This window comes from Diadema antillarum, unplaced genomic scaffold (assembly GCF_040938485.1).
Source record: "Diadema antillarum isolate AM-2024a unplaced genomic scaffold, OU_Dant_1.0 scf00000103, whole genome shotgun sequence".
Lineage (NCBI taxonomy): Eukaryota > Metazoa > Echinodermata > Echinoidea > Diadematoida > Diadematidae > Diadema > Diadema antillarum.
In genome coordinates, this window is record NW_027270992.1 from 4,620,001 (window position 1) to 4,636,262 (window position 16,262).

General features: G+C 37.1%; 2 protein-coding genes across 2 annotated transcripts; both read left to right on the forward strand.

Moving 5' to 3' along the window:
- The first annotated feature begins 975 nt into the window (after positions 1-975).
- On the forward strand, positions 976-4,682 carry LOC139719032 (uncharacterized). Its single transcript, XM_071630476.1, has 5 exons — positions 976-982; positions 2,083-2,104; positions 3,171-3,358; positions 4,150-4,224; positions 4,657-4,682. The coding sequence occupies exons 1-5, from the start codon at positions 976-978 to the stop codon at positions 4,680-4,682; spliced, it is 318 nt and encodes a 105-aa protein (XP_071486577.1).
- A 7,913-nt stretch (positions 4,683-12,595) lies between these two features.
- Positions 12,596-15,837, forward strand: LOC139718951 (uncharacterized). Its single transcript, XM_071630396.1, has 4 exons — positions 12,596-12,657; positions 14,008-14,186; positions 15,022-15,096; positions 15,651-15,837. Exons 2-4 carry the CDS (start codon positions 14,015-14,017, stop codon positions 15,674-15,676), a joined length of 273 nt encoding a protein of 90 aa, XP_071486497.1. The 5' UTR covers positions 12,596-12,657; positions 14,008-14,014; the 3' UTR covers positions 15,677-15,837.
- Positions 15,838-16,262: the final 425 nt, after the last annotated feature.

Consider the following 16,262-nt stretch of genomic DNA (forward strand, 5'->3'; position numbering starts at 1 on the left):
CAGGCCCGTTGAAGAGCTGATGTCTGTAGGTGTGCTGTGGAACTGTGGTGGGGTTAGGTGGGGTGGGCTTGGAGAATTGTGTGAGTTAGTGTTTGTTGTGGATTCAGAGCTCTGTAGGGCGTCTTCTTTTTTCTTCCGTCACACATATACCAATGATGCAGTACCAACCACGTACGAGGCCAAGCCCGCTTCACGTTATACATATATATACATATATACACTCATTGTATGTATATAGCCATAAACAAGGAACACCAGGTGTAAGGATATGTTTTTAGTTCACTTCTTCTGATTCTTTTGAAGGTTTTCATTTTAAATGTTTTGGAGAGCATAATATAAGACAGAAAATACGTTCATGCATGTAGATTCTGAAACGTGTCAGTTACCATAATTATTCGTAGAATTGGTCTTATTTTTTAAGCTAACTTAGCAGGAAAATTGTACTTTTGTACTTTAATGTTGCCCTTTGTGTGAACTTACTTTGTTTCTCCCCTCGAAGTGTCCTATGTTTCAAATTAATTTGCTTTATATATCTAAACCTGTCTCCCTCCAATACGGCGGTGCCATGGTGGCCATATATTCACCGAGTGACGCAATCCATCCGTATTCATCACAGTGTGAATTTGTCATATCGTTGTTTATTACATTTTTTTATCTAGATTACACGCTGCTGAAAGAGATACCAAACCGTACCATGCCATACCATACCGGACCTTAACTTTGCAATCCCAGTGTCATGGCTGCTCTTAAGTGTGATAAAAGAACACACCAACTGCTGGTATGAATGAAGGATAAATTGCAAATGATTATTTTAATTTCCTACAAGCATAGCATCACAACGATGAGTGCAAAATGTAAACATCATAAATTTATCATGCAGAAATAAATTACAGTGAACATAAGGGACCCAATTTGTAATAAATGCGCATGAGATTGTAATGAAAGTTTGTATAACATTCTTCATTTTTTGATGACATGGACTGTAAGATATTTTCGCGGCGGATATCATTTGGCGGCAGGCCCATCGCTGTTGATGCATTACCATAACATTACAGTAACCTTAATACAGGAAGGTCATTATGAACGGATCACTACAATGTGACCGTAATGGACATGGCTGCCCAAGCGTGCAGCGGCGCAGGCTGCCTTTGGATAGTTGAATAAGTCGCGCAGGAACTTTTTTTAAGATACAACAAGATCAAAGGCACCCTTTGCCTTTATTTGATCTGGTTTTCACGGTATCTGCTTCAAGCCCAATATTGCCGTACTTCTCCCTTAAAGAAATACCACTACTACAACTTTCTCTCCCCCCCCCCCTCTCACTCTCTCTCTCTCTCTCTCTGCTGGTTACTTTGTCGTTATTACCTTTAATCATCTTCTCTTTAATCACATTTTCCAAGGTGATTATATCAGCGGGGCATTCAACTTGTTTTTAAAGGTCTGTTCATTTTTCATTTCGTACTCGTTGACTGGATAATGACGTCATTAGAAGGTCTTCAGAACTAGGATTTACCTATTTACTTCTTTATCTGAATAAAACGTGTGTGCGTGTGTATGTATGAAATAATGATAATCATTTAACGCGGTGTGCGTATGAGAAAGGATGTGTGTGTGTGTGTGTGTGTGTGTGTGTGTGTGTGTGTGTATGTGTGTGTTTGTGTAATGTAGTCTAGAACTTGACCTCTCCCTCTATTTGCGTTTTAAAGATCTTGGATAGGGAGAGAAAATTCTATATAAGGGTGAAAGGGCCCATCACCAAACAGCACCAGACGACACGAATCTTTCAACACAAGACATCTTCGCAGCTCCTACACCCTCGTCCACAACACGTGAGTATGCATTTTGCTCCTAAATTTTGGCGTATAGCATTAATTTGTATCAATGCAGGAGTTTTCTAGTCTTCAGCTTCCTATGCGATGGTTGCACCCAGTTAGAATACTGTTCCAGTGAGAACCTAACACGATTTTACAATCACAAGGTTCTACGTTTACCTGGTGAAAAGTTATATTTTGTAGAGAATTGCTTCACTCCCTATGTAAACCGCTTCAACTGTCACGTGAAATCATGCTTACTGGATCACAGTGGATTTCCTATTTCATTCCTCCATCTATATAGCAAAGCAACACCTTCTCGTTACAAACAGAACTTTGGTTTCATCCCATGTCTATAATCATTGTCTGGTTGTGTAAGATGCTTCCTAGCTTTAAAAGCAGCCGTTAAGATTTATTCTGAACACAACAGAAATCTAGGGAGACAGACTATAAAGATAAGGGAAGTGGTCGTGAGGTGGGGTTACCTGCATGCTTTATACTCAATTTCGTCTACGTTATACTACATGTTAACAAAGATACTTTGACTGAAACGCTGCGTGAACTCCTCCTGAATAGAATGATGATGCTTGTTATGTATTAGAAGTAGAGAAAATTTATAGCTATGATGTTAGGGTAAGACACTCTGAATGAAACATGGTAGGGGTAATCAACATTATATCCCTTTGAGTCATGCCAACCATCCCTGTTCTTCTTATAATCCTCTAAGATCCAATGGCAACGAAGATGATGTGAAATGGATGCATGAGCAAAGAGTACAATTAGAGAATGAAGTTCCATAAAATGTGTATAATGAAGCAGCTTCTTTGTTAACGTAGTGACAGTATCGCGTAGTGCAGTCTCTTGCGGTTCAAATCTGACATTTCAATCGATTTAGGTATTCTTTTCTTATGAATGAAAGAAGCATAATTGTGTAAAAGGACCTTTGTTTCTAGGCAGTAAGAGTACTTTCCTTTCAACGTGCTGTAGAACCTTTCTTTCTTGCACGTGGAAGAATGTAACAAGAATTGTCCAAAGTGTTACTGACGGGCGGGGTATCCGTAAATGTACATTATTTTGTAAACCTGCTACAACAAAATCTTTACAAATATAAATCACAAACGTAGTAATACAATTTGAAAAATCATGTATGGTTCTTCAAAATAATCTGAAGCATTTTTTCTCTGTGAGTTATCATGTTGTCTTCATTTTCTTAGACGAAAATTTCCAAAGAGATCCCCTCCTCCAGAAAAGGAATGAGTTTTGATTCTTTATTTATTGTGTCTATGTTGATTCGACGTCTCGCGGCTTCATTGAGAAGTGCTTATTGTCATACTGTAACTCAAAATTGCAATATTTGTTCACTCCTAGAATCACCATGGTTTCCAAGGTCCTCATCGCTCTCATGGCCCTCGTGGTCGTCGCCTCGGCCTTCGAAATGGAGGTCGATGAGGAATTCGCCGCCGACATGGAGTTCATGAAGAGGGACCCGGTCATGCAGGAGTTCTACCTCGCCGAGAAGAGGGGCCAGAGCATGAGGAAGTACAAGCGTAAGTAACATGGCTCTGCCCAGATGTGCCCGCATTTATTTTGCATGAATGAAAAATCATTATCAATATCATCATTAAGTATCCTTTTCGCAGAGTGTACCACAATAAATTTTCACGCTGTAGCTCAGTGTGAGTATAGGAACTAATCTATCCGGGGAAACTGTTATTAGGCAATACTGTCAGGGCACAATCTTTACAAGGTGAGCTGAGATGGCCGCGACAACTTGAACTCTATAAAAGTACTACAATACTCCCGTCTTACGCCGCCGCCTCGCCTGCTCTCTGGCTTGATTCGCAATGTATGAGTCTCCAGAATAATAACTGACTCGCCGAAATCTGCTTCCTCCTAACACTCAGCTTAGCTTGTATTCTTTCTGGTCGAAGGTGACAATATGAACTCTACAACTCTACCAATGTATCCCCGCCGATTCTCCTTCTCTCTGCCTTGATTCGTAACGCATAAGTATCCAGAATAATAATCGAGTCGTCAGAAACTGCTTCCTCCTATCACTTAGTGCAGCTTGTATTCCTCTTGGTCCATCAGTGCCATTTGATTTTAATGTAGGAGCTACACATTTTTTTAATGTATATAAGCCAAAAAGACATCACATTTGCATGAAGAACGAAGTCCACGGAGGAAGTATCACAGTAGGCCTGGGGATGCAGCTATTACACTCATATGCTCGAATTCACTGAGATAATTTAAGTCGAATGCATAGTTTTACTTTTGCCACTGCAACCACTAACAAGATTTCTGTCCCCTTTTCTTTTTGACAATCGCTTCCCTCCAGCTTGTGACACCCAGGTCAACCCCAGCCAGACCTGCTGGTGCAGCCGACGAGGAGGAAAGTTTGCCTTCTGCTCAGGTCTGCTCAATTTTTGGTTTATTTTCATTTCTTCACCTTTGAACCAGTTAGTTTTTAAGCATGCACTTAAACTGTATTGAAAGAATGCCTGAGATTTTGATTTTGTACATATTACTTAAAAGTGGTATTGATTTATACATTTTGGATCATGTGTATCTAAGGTGTATGGGAGCCTAACATTTGAAAAGAGGAAATGAAATACATTTACTCCAAGTTAAACAATAAGTAAACAGATACAGACATCACATACATCAGTAGCTGTTTGTCTATCTTTGTAATTCCTCTGAAAACACATGATGAAAAGCTCTAAATTTGATCTTTTATTTGAAATCTTAAAAGATGTTGACTGTCTCTCTGTACTACTTTAATTCACTCTCACTGAATAAATCACCAACTCATCCCATGCCATGTCTTGAAAACTTTGAATCCCAGGAGCCGGAAATGGTGCCGCCATCTAAACATACTCTCACCCTTGACCTTTGGACTTTCCCGATCAGAATCAGCAACGATGACGTAATCAGGACACGATATCAGGAATATTTTGCAATAGTTTTATGAACTCTTCCGGAAGCAGTGCATTGGATATCTCGAAAACTTGCAAGTATAAGATGTACCGCGGTATGCAAAGAGTGTGAATAAACTAGATCTTCAGAAGAGTATTCCTTTGGAATCTGTGCCTCATTCTCAATAGAAATTATGGCAGCTAAAATATTACGTGCAGTTCGTTTGCTCGCGCTTGACTGATTTTGGTTGTGTGTCTGTTTGTTCAGTTCAGTTCAGTTCAGTTCAGTTTTTATTTCTGCATTTCAAAATCAATACAAATCAACAAATCAACAAAATACTTACATAGTCATTTACACAGCTAATATTCGTAACGTTTGGATCTTACATACATTTTCTTTTTTTTCAAGAACGAATATCATATATGAAAGGAAGCAATAGGAAATGATAAAAATGAAATGCAGGGGACCATCATCATAAGCTAAGCTTGACGAGGAAGATGGCCCCAGGTAAAGAGATACATAAAGAAAATCTTGCCACTCACTGAGTGGGGGGTAATTGTGCGAAGGGCACAATAAAAGAGATACATAAAGAAAATCTTGCCACTCACTGAGTGGGAAGTAATTGTGCGAAGGACGTGCGGTGCAGTGCGGTGTGCATTGTGTTGGGATGAATCTTGGTTTGTACGTTGAGTGTTATTTTGTGTATCAGTGTGATGAGGTGAATGTTGCTTCAGTTATGGCCGTGAACTCATTGTTTAGGGTGTTTGTTGACCAGGTGGTATAAATATTTATATGTCAGAAGTATACTGGATTATGAGGGTGTTTTTTAGTTCTCGTTTGAAAATGTTCAACGACGTACATTGTTTTAAATTAGGGGGTAAAGAATTCCAAATATCTGGTCCATTATGTTTTAATGATTTTTGAACTAAAATGATTCTGGGGTTTTCGAGACGGTAATCGGACGACTGACGTGTTGGATATGAATGAACGGTGGAATTTGGAGTGAAGAAGCCATCAAAAATTTTTGGAAGACAATTAAATGTATATTTATACATAAAAACAGCAGTTTGAAAGGTGTGAAGATCCTCAATTTTCAATGTTTTTAGTTGACGAAATAGGGGATTGGATGGGGATAAGTAACGGGAATTGGTAATCAAACGTACAGCACGTTTTTGGAGGGTAAGAATTGGATTAATTTAGTTGAGCCACAGTTTCCCCAAACGATATTGCAGTATGTGATATGTGGTAAGATCAATGCATTATATAGAATAGTCAGGGAATTTGAGAAATGAAGTTTTTCAGTCGATATAAAATTCCTACAGTTCTTAAGACAGACGTGTGGATATTATGAATGTGATCGTTCAAAGTTAAACTCGAGTCAATTATGATTCCTAAAAATTTAATAGATCTTACTTCAGTTAAAGATAATCCATCAATATTAATATTATAACTGCTGTTAATGTTTCGTGAAGCAGTAGGTTTGAAACGTATAAAATTTGTTTTAGAGACATTAAGGGATAATTTATTACATATAAACCATCGGGAGACTTTGTCTATTTCCGTGTTCAGAGTATTAAACAGTGTTTCGAGGTTCTCATGGGAGTAAAAAATATTGGTATCATCCGCAAAAAGTATAAATTTAAGAGTTTTTGATGTATTTATCATATCATTGATATATACAAGGAACAGTAGGGGGCCAAGAATTGATTCCTGGGGAACACCACATACAATATTAAAATTCGGAGATTTAGATGACTTAAATAGTACATATTGCTTTCTGTTGGATGAATAATCAATAATCCAAGAAAGTGCTAAACCACGAATACCATATCTTTTTAATTTGTAAATTAATATATCATGATCTATGGTATCAAAAGCCTTTGATAAATCCATGAAAATTCCTATAAAGTGTTTTTTATTTGCAAAAGATTCAGTAATCTTATCTAACAATTGAATTATAGCTAAATCGGTGAAATGGCCCTTTCTAAATCCAAACTGATTAGGTATAAGTAGGTCATTTACATGAAGAAAAATGTACAGGCGTTTATGAATAAATGTTTCCAGAATTTTAGAAATACTAGGTAATAACGATATTGGTCTATAATTTGTTAAAAGAGTAGGATCGTCTTTTCTTTTGAAAATTGGAACTACTTTCGCAATTTTTAATGAGTTTGGGCATATTCCAGAAGACAAGGAAGGATTGAAAATGTAAGATAAAGGTGTGGGTACTTGTTTGATGATTTTCTTCAGTATATAAACACTTATTTCATCATGGCCACTAGATCTACTTGGCTTTAATCTGTTAACAATCTCCAGTATTTCTTCCTCATCTGTTGGGGTAAAGAAAAGGGATTTGTCGCAGTTTGGTGGAAGAAATTCAGTAAAGTTTGAATGAACATGTTTGTTTCTTTATTTTTGAAGCTAATTGGGGGCCAATATTTACAAAGTATGAGTTAAAAGCATCAGATATTTCATCAGGGTTTGTGAGTTCTTTGTTGTCATTATAAAAAACGGACGATGTTTCCTTATTATTTTTACCTGTTATTTCATATATAGTTTCCCATAAGCCATTTACGTTATCCTTTTGATTATCAAACTTATCGGAATAATACATTTTACGAGAAATACGAATCAAGTTACTGAGTATATTTCTATACTTTTTGTAATCTGTAAAATGTTTTGTATTGTGGGTAGTAATCGCCAGTTTATACAATTTATTACGGGTTTTTATTGAATTGATGATTCCCTTTGTAATCCAGGGATGTTTGTTCTTTCTACGTGTTTTTTTCTTAACTAAACGAATGTTTTTCGATAGTAATATAAAAGTTTATCTAGGAAAATATCATAAGCTTTATCGGCGTTATTTTGAAGATACACTTCTTGCCATTCTTCCTTCACTAAGTCAAAATTAAGTAATTCAATATTCTCGTCTGATTCTTTTCTGTACATTATTGGCCTGGGTTTTGAAATACTTTTGACGTTTTCAGAATAACGAAGAATAATGAATATCAGTAAATGATCAGATATATCATAATATAAGATACCATTAATGAATTTATTTACAGAAAAGTTATTAGAAAAAATATTATCCAACAAGGTTTTAGATGTTTGGGATATTCTTGTTGGGTTATCAATATGGGAATGGAAAGCATATGAAAAAAGAATAGTTTTTAATTTTACCGCTAAAGTATATATTTTCGTCATGTCAATATTATAGTCGCCCATAATATAAATTTCCTTATTTTCTTGTGCAATCGTGTTGAGGCATTCATCAAAATTTTCTAAAAACGTTTCGGTTTTATGATTTGGTGGCCTGTATATAACACCAATTATCTTATTTTTCATTTTATCATTGATGATTTCCACAAACAGGCTTTCACAACTTTCAGTATCAATATCAGTTCTTCTTTTTACTCGCAATTCGTTATATATATATAGGGCTACCCCTCCCCCTCTACCTCTCTTACGATCAGAGCGAAATATTTTATATCTATCAAGGCTAAACAAATTTGGAGACGTGTGCCCTAGCCAAGTTTCAGTTATACCGATTGCGGAAAAGGGAAAATTTTGTAAAGAAAGAAGAAGTAGTTCAAATGAATCAAAATTTTTGTTTAAGCTTCTAGCATTCCAGTGGAATAAACTTAAATCTTTAATGGGGTTATAATTAGTGTCATCATTCCTATTTGTGGAATTACTACGGGAATTATTAACATGACTTGTAGTGGAATCAAGTGAAGATTTGAACATATTATTGAAATCCGAAATAATGTAGTATTTACTGTGATTACTTATGATACCCTGGTCAGGATGATCGTTGTTATGAGCCATTATGAGGATTTGAGTGGAAAGTTGAGAATGGTTGTTCTGGGGCCATGTATTTTTGTGTAGTACGTTGCAATGTCTGTGCGTGAATGTTGATGTGAGTGTGTGCATGTGTTGGGGTGTGCAATGCATGTGAGTTGATAATAACAATAATGATACTGATACATTATTACGTTATACAATAGAACAAATGTTACATCATATAGTCTCGCTAAATTTATGTCTACAAAAGTAAATGGAATCCTCCTACACTTAACGTTGGTGAGGTAAATTCGTATGCGTAATATGAAATAACAATGATTATAAAAGAAGACAAGGCGCTTATATGGTAATAACAGAAATATAATTACTCCAATAATAGCATACGAACGAAATGTTCTAACAGTTAAGGTAAAAAAATTAGATTGGTTGTTTTTACAGAGTCATGCTGACAAGCCCCTTCGAACGTCTATGCATTTACGTAGAGATAGTTTGTGAAGGTGAGACATGAAGGAGGAATGTACATCTGGATGAAAATTCTTGTGTCAAACTACAATGAAAGGGTTCACAAGTTTACAAGAGTGCAAACGGAACATTCTTGAGTGATTTATAACTGTGCACGGACACTGTCTTGACAAAAATAGAGAATTCATTCTGTATACATTATCTACTGGTAGTTTAGGAAAATCCAGACCAATTGAATTTGTCCCGATCGTCAAAAACATCAGCCGTTTGTTTATCTTATACGAAATTTTTAGAATCTGATTTAAATGTAAGCTGGTATGTTGTTTAATTCGTCAGAAGCGGAAATAAATTATACTCTGCTGATCAATAGTGCTCTATGGTGAAGAAGTTCAGTTAAAAAAACAAACAAACAAACAAACAAACCAAGATGCGGCCAACTGATGTCATTGTCAATATCAAGGTTGAAAGGTAAGTGCAGTTTAGGTATAATCAGATATGCACGTAAATAGAAAGTCTCTCCGTTAATGCAGCGGCGCCGGCAGGGCCCGGCATTACGGACGAAAGGGTCATAACAAGATAAAAAAAGAATATCTCAGTTGCTATCACTGAGTCATGCTGCTTAACCCCTGCCGACGACTGTGCACTAACGGAAAGAAACTTTGTGACAAAGTTCATGCATTCTAAGTAGTAATATGACAATAATAAAATTATATTTCATTAAATCCAAATGGAATGATGTGGTGGGCGTAAATCCACGAAGACCTCTTTAAGAAAGAGAAAAGAAATGTGTTATTTTTGGTTTTGCCCCTTTGACTTTGATTTGTTTCACGGAGGGGGGGGGGGGAGACAAAGCAACGATAAAAGAAAGCTCTTCCATACAATAAAGAAATTCGTCGTGGATTTTTGCTCAAACATGCGATAAATGATATAAAACGTTGTTCGTTGTACATGATTTTCTGCGTATTTCATTGGCATACTGTACTCCCTTTGGCTATGTCATTTTAATGGCATTCCAAGATATAAGTGCATAATGTATTTATATAAATATACACAATAAGATTTGTGTGTATGTCCACGTGTTTCTGCATTTGTTTGCCTTCTGTTTGCATGTACAGTGTACGTGCCATGTTTGGTACCATTAATTCATATAATTAATTCAATTAATTCTGATGATAACAAATGACTGAGTTGAATGAGTTCATTAGAAAACCGAGATACAGTTCTTTAGTTCAGAGCTTGTGAGATTGCTCTTCAATATTTATTCGCTAGATGTGAATAGTGGAGTATACGTATCTCACATACTGTACATACGTATGATATATATATATGTGTGTGTGGGTGTGTGTGTGTGTGGGTGTGTGTGTGTGTGTGTGTGTGTGTCTACATACACACATGTGTGCCAAATTAGTTCCAAACCATCCCTACACAAGATATTAGCTACATCAAAAAGACACTAAAAGGCATACAAATGCACACAAACACAAACATACACACAGACTAAAATACACGCATATCTTCATACGTAGATACATTCATACCTGGGTATTGCGGATTAAGAATAAATTGGCAACACAAAGAAATATTTTTATTTACAGTAACTTCACTTGTGTGTTACTCCACAGTTCTTCAGAAAACAACCGGAAGAAAACTTAGTCATCAAGGACAATAGACAAACTTGGCTGTTAAGTTTGTTAGATTTTGTACACAATCTCTTTTTCTCTCTCATTTTTTTTCTTTTAATTTGCTTTTTTTTTCAGACATGGCATGGGATGAGTTGGTGGTTTATTCAGTGAGAGTGAATTAAAATAATACAGAGAGACAGTCAACATCTTGTAAGATTTCAAATAAAAGATCAAAGGTGAAGTAACTTGACCAGCAGCCAGCTCTCAGACTATTTTCATTTTAAGTGTTTTGGAGAGAATGATATAAGACAGAAAATACGTTCATGCATGTAGATTCTGAAACGTGTTAGTTACCATAACTCGCAGAATATTGGTCTTATTCTTTAAGCTAACTTAGCTGAAAAAATGTACTTTTGTACTTTAATGTTGGCCTTTGTGCGAACTTACTTTGTTATCAAAATATTTTTCTCCCCTCGAAGTGTCTTATGTTTCATATTAATTTGCTTAATATATCTAAACCTGTCTCCCTGCAATACGGCGGTGCCATGGTGGCCATATATTCACCGAGTGACGCAATCCACCCGCATTCATCATGTATACAGTGTGAATTTGTCTTATCGTTGTTTATTATATTTTATTTCATCTAGATTAAACACAAAGAAATACCAAACCGTACCATGCCATACCATACCGGACCTTAACTTTGCAATCCCAGTGTCATGGCTGCTCTTAAGTGTGATAAAAGAGCACACCAATTGCTGGTATGAATCAATGATAAATTACAAATGATTATTTTAATTTCCTACAAGCATAGCATCACAACGATGAGTGCACATTAATGTAAACATCATAAATTCATCATGCAGAAATAGATTACAGTGAACATAAGGGACCCATTTTGTAATAAATGCGCATGAGATTGTAATTAAAGGTCGTATAATATTCTTCATTTTTTGATGACATGGACTGTAAGATATTTTCGCGGCGGATATCATTTGGCGGCAGGCCCCTCGCTGTTGATGCATTACCATAACATTACAGTAACCTTAAAGGGGATGGCTAGTAACTGATAAGTGGGAATCAGTGGGAATGCTGGGGGATGATTGTTCCAATCCTTGTGGGATTCATTTAAGAGTACATTATATATCTATTGTTGTGTGAAAATTATTTGCTTCAAAATGGTCTCATATTCAAGTAATGTGCAGTTTCATGTTAACGGGCCGTTAACGATCGCCCCGTCACTGCATGTTAACCTGGAAACATTAAACTGCACATTACTTCAATATGAGACCATTCTGAAGCAAATAATTTTCACACAATAGATATATATAATGTACTCTTAGATAAATCCCACAAGAATTGGAACAATCATCCCCCAGTATTCCCACTGATTCCCACTGATAGTTACTAGCCATCCCCTTTAATACAGGAAGGTCATTATGAACGGATCACTACAATGTGACCGTAATGAACATGGCTGCCCAAGCGTGCAGCGGCGCAGGCTGCCTTTGGATAGTTGAATAAGTCGCGCAAGAACTTTTTTTAAGATACACCAAGATCAAAGGCACCTTTTGCCTTTATTTGATCTGGTTTTCACGGTATCTGCTTCAAGTCCAATATTGCCGTACTTTTTTCTTAAAGAAATACAACTACTACAACTTTCTTCTCCTCTCTATTTCTCTCTCTCTCTGCTGGTTACTTTGTCGTTATTACCTTTAATCATCTTCTCTTCAATCACATTTTCTAAGGTGATTATATCAGCGGGGTATTCAACTTGTTTTTAAAGGTCCGTTCATTTTTCATTTCGTACTCGTTGACTGGATAATGACGTCATTAGGAAGTCTTCAGAACTAGGATTTTCCTATTTTCCTAAAACCTCTGTGTGTGTGTGACCTCTCCCCTCTACTTGCATTTAACAAATCTTGGATAGGGAGAGAAAATTCTATATAAGGGTGAAAGGGCCCATCTCCAAACAGCACCAGACGACAAGAATCTTTCAACACAAGACATCTTCGCAGCTCCTATACCCTCGTCCACAGCACGTGAGTATGCATTTTGCTCCTAAATTTTGGGCGTATAGCATTAATTTGTCTCAGCGCAGGAGTTTTCCAGTCTTCAGCTTCCTATGCGATGGTTGCAGCCAGTTAAAATACTGTTCCAGTGAGAACTTAACACGATTTTACTATCACAAGGTCCTACTTTTACCTCGTGAAAAGTTATATTTTGTAGAGTGTTGCTTCACTCCGAATGTAAACCGCTTCAACTGTCACTTGAAATCATGTTTACTGGATCACGATGAATTTCCTATTCTATTCCTCCATCTTTAGCAGAGCAACACCTTCTCGTAACAAACAGAGCTTTGGTTTCATTCCATGTCTATATTGACTAGTTGTGTAAGATGCTTCCTAGCTTTAAAAGCAGCCGTTAAGACTTATTCTGAACACAACAAAAATCTAGGGAGACAGACTATATAAAATAAAGATAAGGGAAGTGGTCGTGAGGTGGGGTTACCTGCATGCTTTATACTCAATTTCGTCTACGTTATACTACATGTTAACAAAGACAGTGACTTTGACTGAAACGCTGCGTGAACTCCTCCTGAATAGAATGATGATGCTTGTTATGTATTAGAAGCAGAGAAAATTTATAGCTATGATGTTAGGGTAAGACAGGGGTATCGATTATATCCTTTTGAGTCATGGCAACCAACCCTGTTCTTGTTATAAAGCTATAAGATCCAATGACTACAAAGATGATGTCGAAAGAGCTGGATGCATGAGCAAAGAGTACTTTTAAAGAATGAAATTCCATAAAATGTGTATATGAAGCAGCTTCTTTGTTAACAAAGTGATAGTATCGCGCAGTGCAGTCTTATATTTGTTTTTTTAATCTGACATTTCAATCGATTTAGCTATTCTTTTAATTCGCCTATGAATGAAATAAGCATAATAAAATGTGTAAAAGGACCTTTGTTTCTAGGCAGTGTGAGTATACTGTCAACGTGCTGTAGAACCTTTCTTTCCTGCATGTGGAAGAATGTAACAAGAATTGTCCAAAGTGTTACTGACGGGTGGGGTCTCCGTAAATGTACATTATTTTGTAAACCTGCTACAACAAAATCTTTACAAATATAAATCACAAACGTAGTAATACATTTTGAAAAATCATGTATGGTTCTTCAAAATAATCTGAAGCATTTTTTTCTCTGTGCGTTATCATGTTGTCTTCATTTTCTTAGACGAAAATTTCCAAAGAGATCCCCTCCTCCGAAAAAGGAATGAGTTTTGATTCTTTATTTATTGTGTCTATGTTGATTCGACGTCTCGCTGCTTCATTGAGAAGTGCTTATTGTCATACTGTAACTAAAAATTGCAATATTTGTTCACTCCTAGAATCACCATGGTTTCCAAGGTCCTCATCGCTCTCATGGCCCTCGTGGTCGTCGCCTCGGCCTTCGAGATGGAGGTCGATGAGGAATTCGCCGCCGACATGGAGTTCATGAAGAGGGACCCGGTCATGCAGGAGTTCTACCTCGCCGAGAAGAGGGGCCAGAGCATGAGGAAGTACAAGCGTAAGGAACATGGCTCTGCCCAGATGTGCCTGCATTTGTATGAATGACAAATCATTATCAATATCATCATTAAGTATCCTTTTCGCAGAGTGTACCACAATGAATTTTCACGCTGTAGCTCAGTGTGAGTATAGGAACCAATCTATCCAGGGAAATTGTTATCAGGCAATTATACTGTCAGGGCACAATCTTTACAAGGTGAGCTGAGGTGGCAGCGACAACTTGAACTCTATACGAAAGTAGCAAAATACTCCCGTCGCGCCACCTCGCCTGCTCTCTGGCTTGATTCGCAATGTATGAGTCTCCATAATGATAACTGAATCGTCGAAAACTGCTTCCTCCTAACACTTAGCTTAGCTTGTATTCTTTCTGGTCCATCAGTGCGTCCATCAGAGCACAATGTCTACAAGGTGACAATATGAACCCTACAACTGTACGCCCTACCAATATATCCCCCCCCCCCCGATTCTCCTTCTCTCTGCCTTGATTCGTAACGCATAAGTATCCAGAATAATAATCGAGTCGTCAAAAACTGCTTCCTTCCATCACTTAGTGCAGCTTGTATTCCTCCTGGTCCATCAGCGCCATTTGATATTAATGAAGGAGCTACACATTTTTTAATGTATATAAGCCAAAAAGACATCACATTTGCACGAATAACGAAGTCCACGGAGGAAGTATCACAGTAGGCCTGGGGATGCAGCTATTACACTCATATGCTCGAATTCACTGAGATAGTTTAACTCGAATGTTTATAGTTTTATTTTTGCCACTGCAACCACTAACAAGATTTCTGTCCACTTTTTTTTTTTTTTTGACAATCGCTTCCCTCCAGCTTGTGACACCCAGGTCAACCCCAGCCAGACCTGCTGGTGCAGCCGACGAGGAGGAAAGTTTGCCTTCTGCTCAGGTAAGTTCAGGCGTCAAAAAAGAAACTGATAGACCTCCATCAGTCCATAGCTAACGTGTGGAATGCGGTTTTCATCGCTATTAGTAATCACCCGAGTAATCACACAGAAACTTCATACCAGATTAATTCTTCACCATTGAACCAGTAAAAACAAATACACGTACATTTTGTTTTTGAGTCATGCACTTAAACTAAATCGAAAGAATGCCTGACATTTTGATTCTATACACATATTATTTCTTAAAAATGGAATCGATTTATACATTTTGGATCATGTGTATCTAAGGTGTAACGGAGCCTAACATTTGAAAAGAGGAAACTAAATACATTTACTTTCAACGGAACAATAGGTAACAGACATAACCATAACATAGCTGTTTTTTTTTTTGTATCTGTGTAACACGTCTGAAAACGCACCATGAATAAAATTAAACTTGATCGTTTATTTTAAATCTTAAAAGATGTTGTCTGTTTCTTTCTATCATTTATGTTTGCTCTCACTGAATAAACCAACAACTCATCCCATGCCATGTCTTGAAAACTTTGAATCCCAGGAGCCGGAAATGGTGCCGCCATCTAAGCATACTCTCACCCTTGACCTTTGGACTTTCCCGATCAGAATCAGCAACGATGACGTAATCAGGACACGATATCAGGAATATTTTGCAGTAGTTTTATGAACTCTTCCGGAAGCAGTGCATTGATGACATCTCGAAAACTTGCAAGTATAAGATGTACCGCGGTATACTGAGAGTGCGAATAAACTAGATCTTGAGAACATTATTCCTCTGGAATCTGTGTCTCATTCTCGATAGAAATTATGGCATCTAAAATTGTACGTGCAGTTCGTTTGCTTGCGCTTGACTGATTTTGGTTGTGTGTCTGTTTGTGCATGTACACGTGTTTCTGCATGTTGTGTGTGCCTTGTGTTTGCGTGTGGAGTGTATGTGCCATGTTTATATTTTGTGCTTTTGCGTGTCGAATCAGTGGACAAAATAGCTATCATTAGGACTGTGGATACAATGTCTTTTTTGTTTAATGCTGTTCGTCGGGATAATAGATTAAATACAGCTGGTTGATACATCATGTAAGCATTTTCTATAAGATTTACTGTCCTTGTATCAAAGACGTTTTCCCATTCTGGTGATAACAAAACACATGAATGA

Excerpts from the sequence above, each read along its gene's own strand:
- LOC139718951 (XM_071630396.1), top strand. The coding sequence starts at position 14,015 with ATGGTTTCCAAGGTCCTCATCGCTCTCATGGCCCTCGTGGTCGTCGCC. Across the intron at positions 14,187-15,021 it reads GAGCATGAGGAAGTACAAGC|CTTGTGACACCCAGGTCAAC; the intron begins GTAAGGAACATG and ends GCTTCCCTCCAG. Across the intron at positions 15,097-15,650 it reads AAAGTTTGCCTTCTGCTCAG|GAGCCGGAAATGGTGCCGCC; the intron begins GTAAGTTCAGGC and ends TTTGAATCCCAG.
- LOC139719032 (XM_071630476.1), top strand. Across the intron at positions 2,105-3,170 it reads GATTTCCTATTTCATTCCTC|CACTCCTAGAATCACCATGG; the intron begins CATCTATATAGC and ends GCAATATTTGTT. Across the intron at positions 3,359-4,149 it reads GAGCATGAGGAAGTACAAGC|CTTGTGACACCCAGGTCAAC; the intron begins GTAAGTAACATG and ends GCTTCCCTCCAG.